The 15,127-nt window shown below is 46.4% G+C and overlaps 1 protein-coding gene across 1 annotated transcript; it reads left to right on the plus strand.

Moving 5' to 3' along the window:
- Positions 1-1,721: 1,721 nt before the first annotated feature.
- LOC140253325 (uncharacterized) lies at positions 1,722-6,723 on the plus strand. The gene is made up of 9 exons (XM_072338841.1): positions 1,722-1,892; positions 1,995-2,057; positions 2,157-2,183; positions 2,361-2,532; positions 2,974-3,023; positions 3,159-3,256; positions 3,336-3,464; positions 5,692-5,724; positions 6,264-6,723. The coding sequence occupies exons 1-9, from the start codon at positions 1,722-1,724 to the stop codon at positions 6,325-6,327; spliced, it is 807 nt and encodes a 268-aa protein (XP_072194942.1). The 3' UTR covers positions 6,328-6,723.
- The last annotated feature ends 8,404 nt before the right edge of the window (positions 6,724-15,127 follow it).

Consider the following 15,127-nt stretch of genomic DNA (forward strand, 5'->3'; position numbering starts at 1 on the left):
TGAACGCGTGTCTGTTGTCACGGGGAGGGGAGAAAGCCCTGCCGAAAACGTGTCTGAAATCGCAGTTGCAGAGAGCATCTGGAGTTTGCCAACCGTTTCCCGGCTGTGTCAGGATGCAGTTTGGGTACTGCCGAATCAGCACTAGTCCTGTTTTACAGTTTTGTTTTTCGTTCCATCTTTTCATCACCTGTCACGTACCTTATGAGGCTGCGCGTTTGGGACAAGGTGAATTTAGATGACATTGTGAAAACGGGGCCAAACTCATCCGTTACGGCTGACGCGGGCCGAGCGCGGCCAGGAAAGCCCGCAGCAGCCGGGGGAGGGGGGCGAGTCGGGGCGGGGGGGAGAACAGGGGTTGGGGTCGGGCCGGGGAGGGGGGGCGAGCCGGGGGGGGGGTCGGGCCGAGCTGGGCCGGAGGGAGAACGTCGGGCGGCGGCGCTGAGCCGCGGGGGGCCGGGAGCCCCTCTAGGAATCAGCGCAGCCCCGGCTGGGGCGGAGGGAGCGGCCGCAGCCGCCGGGCCGCTTCCGCGCCGCGCTCGGCCGGCCGTGCCCTGCCCCACGAGCGGGGCCCGTGTGTTCCGGTGTTCCTTTTGCACCCCGTTGCTAGAAGTGAGAAACAGCGACAGCTCGTCGGAAACAACTTGCGACGGGTTATCGGAACCGGCCCCGCGCTGTGCCGTCTCACCCGAGTTCACGAAACGCGGGTCGCTCAAGCCGAGCGGGGCGCGGAACCCGTACGGCAGCGCCCGCTTCGTCCACCTCCGCCGAGCACCCCCGTTCGTTCAGGCCGTTCGTTTAGAGCTGTGACGGAGCGCTCTGACGGCGCCGCTTCGTAAAAAGAGGCAGTTAAAAGAAATGAAATATGCAAGCGAGAGACCTTCAGCTCGCTTTCCAAGTGACGACTGTGCAGATGGATGGATTTCGTCCAGATGGAGTGAAATATCATGTTTAGTTTCTATTTTCTTCGTTAGAATAAATATCAGGGTCCTGGCATTAGGAAGCGCTTCTTCTTTTCATAAAATCTATTAACTCACAAGTCTCACTCTGAAACGTAGCCGAGCAGACGGCCGGTTTGATCTAAGGAACAGGTAGCTGGGCAGTAACTTTGCTTTTCCTCGGCGGGATCTGACACCTCACTCTGCACGTTCAGATCTCCCTTCTCTTCCGTTTGATGCTGCCGATGGCCGTGTAAAATATACGTGTAACAGCGTGCAATAAAAACATTCACACTTCTACCATCGTAGACATGAAAATGAGCGGAGTCCAACTTTCAGGAGTTTCAATTAAGAACGAAACTGCCAGTGAAAGTGCCTTTGATTAGAGCAGTCTTTACAGAGTACCCGTGTCCTTTACTGGAGATAAGTGAAGTCTCACCCAAATCATTCCAGCTGATGTTCGCGACACACGAGCGCAATCCCAAGCGACACCGCACGGAACCGCTCGCAAAGCCACGCTTCACATTTTACCGGTAGGGAATTTTCTGTAGCGCATCGCAAACCCACCGGGGAATCCGTCACATCCCCGCTGCCATGTTTTCAATGCTGCCTTCAATCACATGTTCTGGGTCAGGTCCAAAGTATTCACAGGTTCAACACATCTTTTTTTTTTTTTTTTTTTTTTTTATGAATGGGGGAAGGAAAGGGGAGTAGAGACAGCACGGAGCAGAGGGCGCTGGAAAGCGTTAATGCCGTAATGCCGGGGACGTTCTTTGGAAGGGCGTGATGAGACGCAAAGCGAGTCGTTTGAATGAGGCACGACGATTTCACTTATTAATGAGCCTCACAACGAGGTGTGCAGAAGTGGACAACAAAATTGACAATGCGGTTCAGATCTTTAGTGCAGATCGGAAGTCCGCGTGTCGAGCTGTCAAACCCCCGCCCGGCTCTAACGAGGTAACGACTCCCAGGTGCCGCGGGGGCGGCGCAGCCGCGACTGGTTCGCAGCCGGGGGCGGGTCCTCCCGCTACGCCTCTTAAGCTCCTCCGGAGGCCGTAGGGAGCCATCAGAGGGATCCGGGATTCCATAGAAGATGGTAGTCGGCGTGGGCTCCGCTTCTTTGTGAGGTTTCGGTGCTTCTTCGGCTGCTTTTCTGGTACGGGACTTTGAGGTTGGGCTTTTTTTGTAACGTTCTCTCTGTGTTCTGCTGTTTTGTTTCAGGTTGCGGTGGGACGTCTCCCGGTGAAGGTAAGCTCGAAACGGTGAGTCGTCCGGGTATTAACGGGACCCCGGAGGCGGCGAGAGCCGAGGGGCCGTTCGGGGCCGTCGCCACGCACGGACTGCTGAAACAAGTTTTTTCCTATTGCAGGCCGAAGGTGTTCCGACGGCTGTTCTCGACCCTGTTCCTCTCTTTGTTTTCATCAGGGTGCGTTCTCAAGAATAAGAAAAAGAGCAACTACGGCAGGAGACGGGCGTCACCTCAAAGAGGAAAAAGGAGGTGAAAGCCAGTTCAGGATCCCCTTTGTGGGGGGAAGGAGACGGCTAACCGAAGCTTGCAAGATCGCTAACAGCAAAACAGAGGCTAGAGAACGTGCGGGTGCGTCGTTATCAGGACTGTCACCTGTGAAATAGGGGATGAGAGAAGGCGGAGGTGAAGGAGCCCTTCTAAGGTTCAGCGGCGGCTGCCGAGACGGTTCCTCGGGTTCGTCGGAAGCGACAGTCCCGGAGGAAGGACGATTTCCTCCGAGGTGCGGAGGAGCCGGTTAAAGATCCCGTAGGTAAAAGGCTGGTGAATCCTAGAGGCGCCGAGGTGGGAAGAGATGTCCAAGATCGTCGTTTCCAGCGGCAGCTTAAGCATAGGCGTCTACAAGGCTCAGCTGAACAGAAGGCTCCTCAAGACATTCCAGGACGCGGAGGCGACTTTCTCCCGGGGAGCCTATTTCAGCGTTTAACTCCCCTTTGGGTCAAGAAGCTTTTCCTAATTTCCAGGCTAAAGGTATCGAGTGGCAACCGTGGGCTTTTTTTGTCCTTCTGTCAGCAGGGAGAAGAGAGTATTGCGGTCGTCAGGATAAGCATCTTGGAGATGTGGTAAGAGAGCCCTAAGGTATCCCCTGAGCATTCTTTCCCTAGATCTTACTGGGCTACGCCTATGTCCGCCGAGGAAGCGGGCAGAAGTGAGCCCTCGAGTGGATTGTATGATGTTTTTTGTGCCGTTTGTTACAGGCAAGGCGGACGAGGAAGGACGGAGAGCCCAAAGGAGCGCAGCCTTCAGCGCGGGAGGGAAGAAGAGCCGGCGTCACGTCCCCGGGTGTCACGGTGTGGTGAGTAATGGGCTTTTTGGGGAGTTTGAGTCCTCTGTTCCGGGGTTGTTTAAGGCTTGTCTTTATTGTTTTTTGGCAGGGTGAGCAGCGCAGCAGAGCATTTGGATGGAGGGCGGGTGAGCCCCGCGAGCCGGCTGTCGCAGCGGTTCCTCAGAAGCAGTTCGAGGAGCAGAGGTGGCATTGGATCGGAGCAGCTGCACGGAGCGAGGTGAGTGTGTCCTTGTTTGTTTAGTGTGTTGCTTTTCGGTGTTGGGGACTTTTTGTCGGGTGATGTTGTGTTTAGAGCACTGTCGGTTAGTTAGTGGGTGCTTTTTTGTGGTTTTTTGTCTTGTTTTTTTTTGTGTTTCTTTGTTTCACTTGGTTTTTTTTTGTGTTTTTTTGTCTTGGTGGTTTTGTGGTTTTTTTGGTGTTTTCGCTTCGTGTTTTTTGTGTTTTTTTTTGTCTTGGTATTTTTGTGTGTTTTTTGGTGTTTTCACTTGGTGTTTTTTGTCTTGGTTTTTTCTGTGTTGGTTTGAATTTGTTCAGGGGGGAGAACACAGCTCACACTGGGTGACTGCTCTGGTCACTTAGTGTGGGCTGTGTTCTCCCCCTTGTAATAATGCTGGAGACCGGGTTTTGCACTATCTTTAAAAAGATATAATTTTTTTTTTGGGCGGGACGGTGGGTGAAACATAGTGGCAGATAGTTTTTTTTTGTGGGCCCCCGCCCCCTCGGGCCGACCCCGCCCCCTCGGGGCCCCTCCCTCCCCTGGGCCCCCTTGGTCCCTCCCCTGCCCCTTGGAGCCCCAGCCCCCTTGGTCCCACCCCTGCCCCTTGGAGCCCCTCCCCTGCCCCCTTGGGGGCTGCCCCCTGAGTCCCCACTTGGGCCCTGCCCTTCGGGGTCCCTCCCTTGTCCCCTTGGGGCCACCCTCTGAGTGGGGTGTGTGGGGAGGAGCCCCTCCCTGGTGAAGGGGTCTCTTCCTTGGGAGCCGGGGTGGCTCCTGTGTGGTGGTGGTGCTCCTGATCTTGAGGGAAGGAGCTCAAGTGAGGAGAAGCTGCGTTCTGGGTCCTGCTGAAGAAGAAGACTTGGTTTAATTCAAGCCTCAGGTAAGATCTTTTTGAAACAACTCTTGCTCTGTGCCTAAGGGGGTCTATAGGGATTTCCTGTTTACAGAAGTTTGGTTAAGGGGCTGAAGGTGGAATACACTGAGATGCGTGCCACAGGCATCAGTCCTGTATGTGCTATGAATGGTTTTACAGTATCAATAATCTAGGTAGACTGAGTGATTACTGAGGAGGGAAGTGGCTGCTCTGTTCTCTGTAATGTTATTGTCATTTCCTCTTAGGGAGGAAAAAATAAAACCTAACAGGCAAATAAATGGAAATGCTTGTGAAAGCTGTTGTGAGAGCTCTCTGAGGCCAATTATTTATATCAATTATTTATCAATTAGTATATATAATATACTTCATATAGCATATTATATGCATTATAATTATTTATTAATTATATATCAATTACATATTAAGTATAGAAAACTATCTCTTTGTGGGCAGAGTTTTACTCAGTTTGTACTAATGTGCCCCCTGTAAAGTGTCACAAATTGCAAGATGGGGGACTTTTAAAATATCTGAATTTAAATAATGAAAAGGTAGCTTGCCCTTAATAGCGTGTCTCCTGCTTCTTCTTACTTTAGCATAACTGTCAAGGAGAACTTCAGGATAGAATTCTGTTCTCCTCATTTCAATGCGTACCTCTAAAATACTGGTAACTAACCTTATTTCTGTGGTTTGGGAAGCAGGTGGTAATTCCCTTTTGCAGAATTATTGGCTTGTGAAAGCTTTTTAGCAAGACTTTCTGCAGTGGGAGCCGCTGATCTGCACTGTGTGTGGCATCTGGGATGGCAAGACTATCTGCCCTGTAGCAGAAAGACTGGGCTTAGCAACTTGAGGCTTTGCAGTGAAGCGGATACCTGTCTGTCTCTGACTTAACAGGAAATCAGTGCTTACCTCAAAAGAAGGAAAGAAAAAAGGATGCTCTATTTCCGTGCTTTGGCCCGGCTTCTTTGCTGCTGAAGGTTTTGATCTTGGGGAACGTGAAGAGGAAGAAAAATGATCCCTTAAGTGATCTGCTATTTGGCATTGCATGTTCTGTAAAAGAAAAAGGGAGACTTAAATCAATAACAAATATTTTTACAAGATACCTATGGCAGAGATACTGTGCATCAGGCTTGCTTTGTGCAGAGTGAAATGGCCAACTGTGGTGCCAGTGTTTGTATTGGATTGTTGTAGCTGTATTTACAAATGGAAATGTTTCTTGAGCTCACAGGTGCCTGTGTGCTCCTGACTTTGGTGTAGCAGTGACTGCCTTGTTTTCAAATAAACAAAGAAAACAAAAAAACTTTCTGCTGTCCATTTTTAAGATGAGCTCACTAAGAATAATCTCTGCTTTCTCACTAGGTTAACTGAGCTGGTGCTTCACTGTGTGACCCTGTAAGTCCAACATGCAATGTAAGTTAGTTCCTGTGAACATTTGTCCCAAACAGACTCAGCATTAGCGTTAACTATACAAATGCATCATGCTCTGCACTGTACACTTTAACAAAAGTAATGGAACTGCACTGCAGTTCTGCCATACAAGAATATACTACACATGAGCATTTATATCTTTATACAAGTCTGCAATTATTAATTGGTTTCACTTGCAATCAGTTAAGGATCTATTTCTGCTGACACTAAAGTGAAACGTGTGGGTAATCCAGGAGAGAAAATAGGGCAGCAGCATTATACATAACTCAAACTGTAATGGCTTGACTGCAACAGAGTCTTTGAGTTACTGGATAATTTCACTCACTAGTTCCATATGATGTTTGTAGGCAATTGAGGTGTTGCTCTCTGTGATAAACATAATGGGGGAGGGGGGGGGAGGAGGGGAACTATTTTACATAGGGATGCCTAAAATGTATATTACAGAGAGTAAGTTTATGGATAAACAAATCCACTAACTCAATTAAATGTCTTTTTGTTTACAGAATCAGAAAGCTGACCTGGTTGGAAGGGACATGCGATTCCTACCTCTGCATGAGATTGCCCTGACTTCAACTGCTCTACGTGAGAGCTGCATCCAAATGCTTTGTAAACTGTGTCAACATTGGGCTATGACTGCTGCCTCGGGGAAGCCTGTTCTGATATCTCAGCCTTCTTTAGAATGAGGTTTTTCTTTATCTCCAGCCTGTACTTCCTCTTACCGAACAAACAGAAAAGCTACCGGGAAAAAGAAGCGGACCCCACCTTGCCAAAGCTGCCTTTCAGCGAAGTTGAACAGAGGGAGTTTGAACCCTTCCTTGGATGCTTCCTGAAATCCTTATATTTTTTTTTTCTTATAATTTTGTTCTGTTAATATAACAGCCACTAATTGACTTGGAATGTATTAGATAGCTGAAGTTAATGGATGTATTGTTCTAATTGTGGAATGGAATAAAATCTGTTCAATTACCCAGAAGTTGAACATTCTTACAATCACTGTCATTTTACAGATCACATTTTCTGCATACTCTTATTATGTATATAATGTGTACATAAGAATTATAATACTATAATAATATTATAGTAATATATCTATTATAATATAAAATTATTAAATATTTATTTAATAATAAATATTATAGAATAAATAACTAAAATATATTTATATATACATAATAAAATAATGTGGTTATACAGATCACATTTTCTGTATACATTATTATTATCAATAATGGCTGAACAAAAACTATGGGTTGCAGCTATACGACCTAAATTTGCCAAAAAAAACACCCCACTGAAACACCCCCTTTCACACTTGTCTGTGGGGTCATAATATATTTCCTGAGTGCCTCCATTGATAAGAGAGCTTTCACTATTCATACTGGTCCTTGCCACTGTCTTCCCTTACAAACAGAGGTACAAACTCTCCCTGCCCTCTCACTTTAACCAGGAAGCCAGACTCTACAATAGTATCTCTCTGCCAGCAAAGACAACAAAGGACTTCCTTTCTCTTGTTTATTTTTATGATAAATCAGAAACAAAAGCCCCAATCACTTGAGCTTGGTGAGAACAAATGGCATTAGACAGCAAGCAAGCAGCTTTAAAAATCTAACCTTTGTCCTACAATTGTATACGTGGAGTTCTAAGCCTGCAGCAACTGAGAAAAAAATTAACCTTTTCCACTATCTATGCTGACCTGTGGTAATTACATCCACAGTCATCTCCCTTCCACACCAATCTGGGTTAGCCAGAAGAGAAGCAATGTCTTTCCCCCCCATATCTACACAATTAATGCCAAACTAAGGAGATTTTAATTTATTTATTTATTTATTTTAATTAGAAAAACAAAACATTACAAGGACAATAGGAGGTCTTAAACTTCTTTACCTGATTTAGGCTTTCTCAGCAGTCTGTAGGTTCTTAAGGACTCGATGCGCGCACAAAACAGCAGCAGAAGGAGAAAAAGTAAAGCAAGGGCAATGTTTTAGAATGCATGTTTTAGAATGCATCTTTGTAACTGCACCGGTCTGCTGCACAAAAGATGACACAAGAAGAATGCTCATCTGTCTCCAAAGATGACATAGGCTCACAGAAGAACTCTGCAAAAGAGGGATCTCCTGAAAGAGATCCTCCCTCAGTGGCGGTCAGCCTTTAAATGAGGTTTAAGATAGGTAGAGCCTCCCCTCAGCTGAATCCTTTTCATCTGTGCTCCAGAGCCTGACCCTGTCTCTCCTTCCAGGTGCTCAGTAAGTGCTTGGGGCCCTGACTCTGCAGTTCCCTTACAGTCATGCAAATCTTACAGGTTACAGTATAACTAACTGTTATACTGCAGTATAACAGTGCAGTATAAGCATCAGACAGAACTGCTTCCCTGAGGGAAGCTGAATTGCTTATCGTTCTTGTGCAGTGGAATAATGCAAGAATAGTAATGTACAGTTCAAATTGTACAAAAACGGTGGTAAATAGATAGCCAGACATTAACTATAGAAAAAAACTCACCAATTCTGAGGCCTTTGGTCTAGAGGGAAAATGCTGAAGCTTGTCACACAAACACCACTAAGGAGAGCTCTCCAAAAGAGATGCTGCCTCAATGGTGGTCAGCCCGTACATGAAAACTAGGAGAGGTGCAGTGGAGCCGAATCGTCTCCACCTGTGTTCCCACAGCTGACCTAACACTTGCCTCAGGTGATTAATCAGAGGTTCAGACTGTGATTAACAGTTTCCTATACACTTCTCAATAAGATTCCCCAGAGATGAGACCCCACAAACTTGTCTAGCATAGCAAAAGCACACGAGAATGGGTCAAACAAATTCTTATGAAGAAAATCTATTTCATCAGTGGGTACTTCTGGGGAAGACAGTTGTGGAGACCCATTTATGCAGCCAAACCCATTAATGCCACAATGCATTCTGGGCTAGGAGGAGCCTTATCTTAATTAATCCTACCCAAGATTGACACTGTTAAGAAGGCCCACCTGCAGAAACAGACAAGAAGATCACAAGAAACAAACAAACAAACAAACAAACAAAAACTATACACATATTCTCAACTGCTGAGTTATAAAAGAACATAAAAGGAACTCCTTAAGGATGCCTTTCTAAGAGCGTGAGAGTTCTCCTGGCCCCAGCAGAGTCCCCCCAAAATCCAAGCTCAGAAAGTGGGTTTTGAAGGGGAAACTGCTCAGCAGACACTGAGCAGACAACTGTATGTCCAGGTGGGGGGGGGGACAGTGATGCACTGTTTTCCCCAGTGGCCTGTCTTAGAATCTGTGCTCTTCAACATCATATCAAATGATATGAATAGCGGGATTTAGCACCCCCTACACACATTCCCCGATGACACCGAGCAGAGCGCTGTGGTTCATACAATAGAAGAGAGGGATACCCTCCAAAGGTATTTAGACACACCTCAAAAGTGAGCCCTTGTGAACCTAGTGAGGTTCAACACAGCCAAGCATCACGCTTGGTCAGGGCCTTCCTAGGTACAACCACAGACCAGGAAAAAAGACACACCGAGATCAGCCCTGCAGGGAAGCATGCGAGGGCTCTGGAGGAATAGAACTTTAATGTGAGCCAACAGTGTGTGCTTACTTAGAACCCAGAAGGCCAATGGTAATAAATAATGGTAAGAAATAAAGCGGAGCTGCCACAGTAGGTCTGGAGAAAGCCCATGAAAATGAGCAAAGGGCTGCAGCACCTCTTTTATCAGGAAAAGGTGAGGGAACTGGGTTTATTTATTTCAGAGGAAAAAAGGCCTCATTGCAGACTCCTTGCACTTGCAGTGAGATTATAAACAGGAGAGGGACTAGCCTTTTATTTGGTCTGTGTTTGCAATGCCACAACATGATACAAAGCACAGCAATAAGAGCAGCACAACAAAGTCCTGGGCTGCAGCAGATCAGAGTGAGCCCAAACACAGGAGCAGCCAGAGATGCAGAAACCAAGAAAAGAAGCAGCTTACCTTCACAAAACCTCTACTGGGCCACAAACTCTCACCTCTGCTGCCAGACCTTAAATGAGATCTGGGAGGGGGGACCCTGGCTCCACCCCTTCCAGTCAATCATCTGTATTACGTGCACCTGAGCTCCCCTGGGTTAGCCCTGCCTTCCCACCAGGTGCTCAATCACAGCTTCCAGATGTCATTTGACATTTCCTCTACAGCCTCATAGTGACAAGATGAAGTGGAATAGCTTTAAAATACAAGATAAAAGATTTAGGTTAGATGTTAGGAGACACAAATTTTTCAGTAGGGCGGTGAGGAACCGGCATGGGATGCCTGGAGAAGTCCTGTGTGGACAAAAGTAAATCAAATTGCCTTGAAAACAGAAATATTTTAAAACAGAAAACATTTATGTCACATGTGAACATCTGAGAAAATATCTCAACATTGATCAAAACAAAACAAAACAAAACAAAACAAAACAAAACCCACTTCTCCCATAACCCCAACTTGTAGTGAAAATAAAAATCTGTTCCTTTTTATTTCGAGTGATATTAAAGACAAGTTTCCTGTGCTCTCACCCAGAGCAATCAAATTTAGCTCTATTGGCGTGCGCCTTTGTCTCCAGTGATGCATGGTCACATTTTACAACTTCTAATTAGTGAGGTAAAAGAGAAGTATCCATTCTGTGATGTTTCTTGAGCAATGGGGAGGCCCCAAAATGACAAACCACACGAGCTGTGTCTGTATGATCATGATCCAAAACATTCAGCACAAGCAAAGCCTTGCATAGTTTTTCTTGCTGTGTGTCTCCCATATTCCCCCTTTTTTGTTTAATGATAAGAATGGATCTCAGTGTTTGATAAATGCGCTCAATGAGAGCTTGTCCAGTGGAAGACTGAGCAATGCCCGTAGTATGTCGAACCCCCCGTTCTTGGAGGAACGTTCGAGCGGCCGGTCCGTCCTTGTCTTTAGCGAAGTTCCGTGCAGGCTGCAGAGGCGCAGCGACAGGCGATGTAGACGCGGCGGAGAGAGGCGGCGTCGGGGCGAACGACGTGGGCGGGGTGGGAGGCGGCAGCGGCACCGGCAGCGTCGGGGCCGGAGCGGCAGCGCAGGGGGCGGCTGACGTCGGGGCCGGAGCGAAGGGCGGGGGCGCGCGTGGGGGCGCAACGTCCCTTCTCGCCAGCGTGGAGGGGTTCGGCGCCGCGGATCGAATCCCGGCAGGGCCCGTTTTCGGCACCGAGGGTGGGAGGGAGAGCGATGGGGAACAGTCAGAATCCCCTCCTTGACAAATTTCTTTAAGCTCGGACAAACAGCCACACACCAATATGGTTACATAGAGCTGCGTCCATTTATTGCCCGAAAAGCCATACTTTGATAGCAGACAGACGAGGGCGTCCGAAAATCACACGCGCTAATTGGAGGAAAGCTACTGCAATAACAACCCTAAACCCCCCTTCAAAGCCGCGAGCCGTTCATTCTTTTCCTAGAGGTGTCCTTGGTTCGCATGCTGTTTATCCTGCTCCGCAGCTGCTGCTCTGTGAAGTCCTTATCTCGATCCATGGCTGCTGCTCTGTAAAATCCTTCTTGTACCGCAACACAGTTCTTACTGTCTTTTCTTACCTGCCTTTTCACCAGCAGGTCCGCTAAGAAACTAACCTAGGTCCTGGGATAAGTGTGGTGCAGAGCAGCCTGAAAACGATGTTAACCATTGTAGTCGTCCCCTAATATTTCACAGAGAGCTCTCCTGCCGCTCCCCTTCCTCCCAAAATCTTGCCACGGAAACCCAACACAGATACCAATAGCTATTATTAGGAGGGGAAAAAATATATAGGATTATTATATTTTATATTATATATTATAATATATAGGATTATTATTATAGAATAGCAGGATTTCCTTCAAAAAATATCAAAATAGTGCGACTTTGATGCGATACTAGAAAGAGTGAAGTTTAATATGAGTTGAGAACAGGAATAACAAGGTAGAGCGTAACTTTAGATCTCAAAAGCCCTGAGAAATGATTGCTAGCCATGAGAATACTTTCCCTGGGTCACAGACTGTTAATTAGTGCTATTCCTAATTCATGAATGATGACATGGTTTGATTTTTTTCCGCTCAAATATACAAACTATACACCTCTGAGGTCCTCAGTAGCCCTTAAGCCAGCTGAATTAATTCCATTCATCCTTAGCCTTCATTCTTCCTTACCCTTTACTGCCGTGATCTCTTCCCTATGCTGGAAATTACAGGGCCAATGTCACTCCACAAATAATTTCCTCCCAAATTCCTTGAGGCTCCAGGACAACTGCGCAAACTCTGTTTTATACCACTCTCATGACTGAAAAGCCATTCTACCACATTTGCCATTGCCACGCTATTTAGCTACAACTTTATTTCCATACTTCTCAGATGCCCATGCCACAGGCCGGAAGACAGGTTCCTCCAAAATTGTTCTTAACAACCATGTAAGAAACACTCCGTGATACACGCAGGTCTGACTCCCAACCAAAAGCTTACACTCCTTCAGCAGGACATGATCTGACACCTGGCCCTCAGAGAAGCAGTACCTGCGCTATAAAGAACTGAAGACTAATGCTGAAGAAGAAAAGTCAGCACGCCGGACAATCTGCAACCTAAAAGTACCTGAAAATATTGGGTCCACAATGAAAGCTCCCAGCCCTTACAAGAGATGCCTCATAAGGGAAAGTTCTCTCTAGATTGAGGACAGGATATAACAGCAGCAAAAACAAGACTTCCCATCAGACCAATGAAAAGTCTGCCAGCTGCCCCTAAATGACAAAACCTTCCCCTAGCACATGTGGTGTCAGGGAACAAGTCTCCACGCCTCCAAACACAGAAATCAAGGACTGCGTTTAGGCGCCTGCTCCATTAAGGAACATTCAGCAATCAGCCCCAGTCCTCAGCCCATACACAAAGCCTAAGATCAGGAGATCACGGGCTGTGCGGGTAGATGTAACTGTGAGCAAGTCACCAAAGAGCTTATCAGAGTCTTTGGTTGACCTTATCACTGTGAAACTCTGGAAGACCAGTGTGTGAGACGACGAGCAAGCAGTGTCTGTTTGTTCCTAAGAGCAGACAGTATCACAGTATCACACACAAGAGGTTTCATTGATATGCATTGTTAATCCTGTTATTCTTAAGAAACCTTTCATCCTTTATCACTTTGTTTGGGAGAAGCTGGGACCAATTAACTGATCAGAGGAACTGTTAGAGGAACAGGAATGTCTTGTCTGTAAGTGAATGGTATATAAGATGCATGCTGAACTCAATAAACAGACGATCCTGATGCAACAAGAGAACTCTATCCTGACTGAGCGCCGACAATTGACGCCCGAACAGGGCCAAGAAACTTAAACTGAACTGAAGAACTGACCTGTCCGAATAAAGCAACCTATACAGAGGCACGTTGAGAGAAACGTGGCAGGCGTTGAGATAAACGCGGAGAATTCTGTACAGGAGAAGATGAAGAAAAATTGTGGATGCGTTGAGAGAAACACGGATGTGTTGAGAGAAACGCGACAGCCTGAGGATTCATCATCCCCCAACTGCTTCAATTGCCTTCGGCTGGACGAAGGTAAGAGACTGCGTTGCCATGGGAAAATGCCAAAAAAATGTCCTAGTTACTTTCCAGATTATTCTTAACAAATGGGGAAAGATGGTGCCCACTGCCATTATGCAGCAGGTGCTTGTATGGGCTACCAAGAATGACTCCTCGATCACAAATTAGACAATTTACGTTCCTGCAATATGGGACCGGTTCGGTCTGAGGCTATGGGACGCAGCGACTAAGGGTGTTAAGACAGTGTTCGCGCTGCTCCAGGTTTGGAGAAAGATTTTTGAAGCGCTAAAGAGCCACTTAAGATCGCAATCTGACACCCCCAGTCTGCCTGAGGGAAAGAGAGCCGCAGGTCGCTCTACAGATCGGCCCGCAAAGCCGTCGGCTGCCCTGCTACCACTATCGAATGAGGCTTTTACAGTCTCGCCTCCTAAGGATTCCAGTTTCCCCTTTGATCCCTGCCTCATAGACCCTGAAGAAATGACTGATTTATCCCCTCCTGATCTGTGTGATGCACGCACAACTGTTCAGAGGGAGGCTAGGAAAGCCGGAGATGCAGATATGTTGAAAGTTTTCCTGTTATCATAGCCTCGGATCAAGAGCCACGTTGTGAAATCTTGTCTAGCGTCCTGCACAACTTGCGATGCACAGTCGCATCCATGTCTCTATGTGAATTACAGGCAGGCACTTGTATTGCTCAAATGATTTATTCTCAGGCACAGCCGGTGCCAGCTGCGCCCATGAAAAGGGGTGATGCAGGGTTTGGATCAACAGAGACCCCCAACCAAAAGTTTGACGTTTCAGGAATTTTAACCACTGATTTAAAAGACAGTTTTTTCACCATCTCTCCGGACCTCCACGATGCTTCTAGTTTGCTTTTTCTATCATCTGTAAAGTGTCAGCACCAGCCCAGTGGAATCAGTGGACAATACTCATCCTTAAAACTATGCTACTTAAGCAAAAAAGAGGGAATGGAGATGGCACTTCCAGCAGGAAGGCTTGCTAAAATGACACATGTAATGAACTTTTTAAATCAAGGATGTGATGATGGGCAACAACCAGCAGCCCTCACTTTGTTTCAGTTAACGAGGAAAGAGTGAAAATTCATGGAAAAAATATGATAATATATTAAAGAATTTGGAATCAGGTCAATGGAAAGGCCCATTCCTGTGGATAACTTGGAGGAGAGGAAGAATGCTTAGGATAAACTGTATTGGTTACTGTCACTGTATTTGTGATTGTTAAATGTTTATGGTATATGAAAATCTTAATGCAAATGGTATACGGAAATGTAATCCTTAATGCTAAATAGAAGTGGAATTGTTAATGCTATAGGGATATGTAAACATTAATGCTATATGTAAGTGGAATTATTAATGTTATGTGCAACTGTAATTGAGGGTATGGATAGTGGAATTCTGAAAAACGAAGAACAACCACCACAAAAATCTGCAAAAAGGTTGAATAAGAACAGTGAGTTAAAATAGTAAAGTTTGTGATCTGCCCTAGCCAGCAGTTAAGTGCTGGCAAGAGAACGTATCCCCCCCTCCGCTCACCCCTCCCTCTGCCGCTTGTGATCAGAAAGTAAACGAATCGTTACTAACGAATGGAGACAAAAGCAAAACACTGGAAGCAAGAATAGCCTTTATCTGCATGGATCTAGGAAACTTGTTATCACGGGAAGGGGGCTGGCAGGGTCCAGGAGGACACTGTCACTTAAAAGAAAAGTAGTTAGTGCAAAAGGCGGCACTGGATTTGGTAACAAAAGAAATAACAGCAAAAGGTGGAGAAAATTAAGAAAGGAATTGCAGCAAAGTGTGGTATTTGTAGTGAAAGCTGAAGAAACTTAC

Source organism: Excalfactoria chinensis, chromosome 5, assembly GCF_039878825.1.
Source record: "Excalfactoria chinensis isolate bCotChi1 chromosome 5, bCotChi1.hap2, whole genome shotgun sequence".
Taxonomy (NCBI): Eukaryota; Metazoa; Chordata; class Aves; order Galliformes; family Phasianidae; genus Excalfactoria; species Excalfactoria chinensis.

Excerpts from the sequence above, each read along its gene's own strand:
- LOC140253325 (XM_072338841.1), top strand. The coding sequence starts at position 1,722 with ATGAGACGCAAAGCGAGTCGTTTGAATGAGGCACGACGATTTCACTTA. Across the intron at positions 2,058-2,156 it reads GGCGTGGGCTCCGCTTCTTT|GTTGCGGTGGGACGTCTCCC; the intron begins GTGAGGTTTCGG and ends GTTTTGTTTCAG. Across the intron at positions 3,024-3,158 it reads ATAAGCATCTTGGAGATGTG|GCAAGGCGGACGAGGAAGGA; the intron begins GTAAGAGAGCCC and ends CGTTTGTTACAG.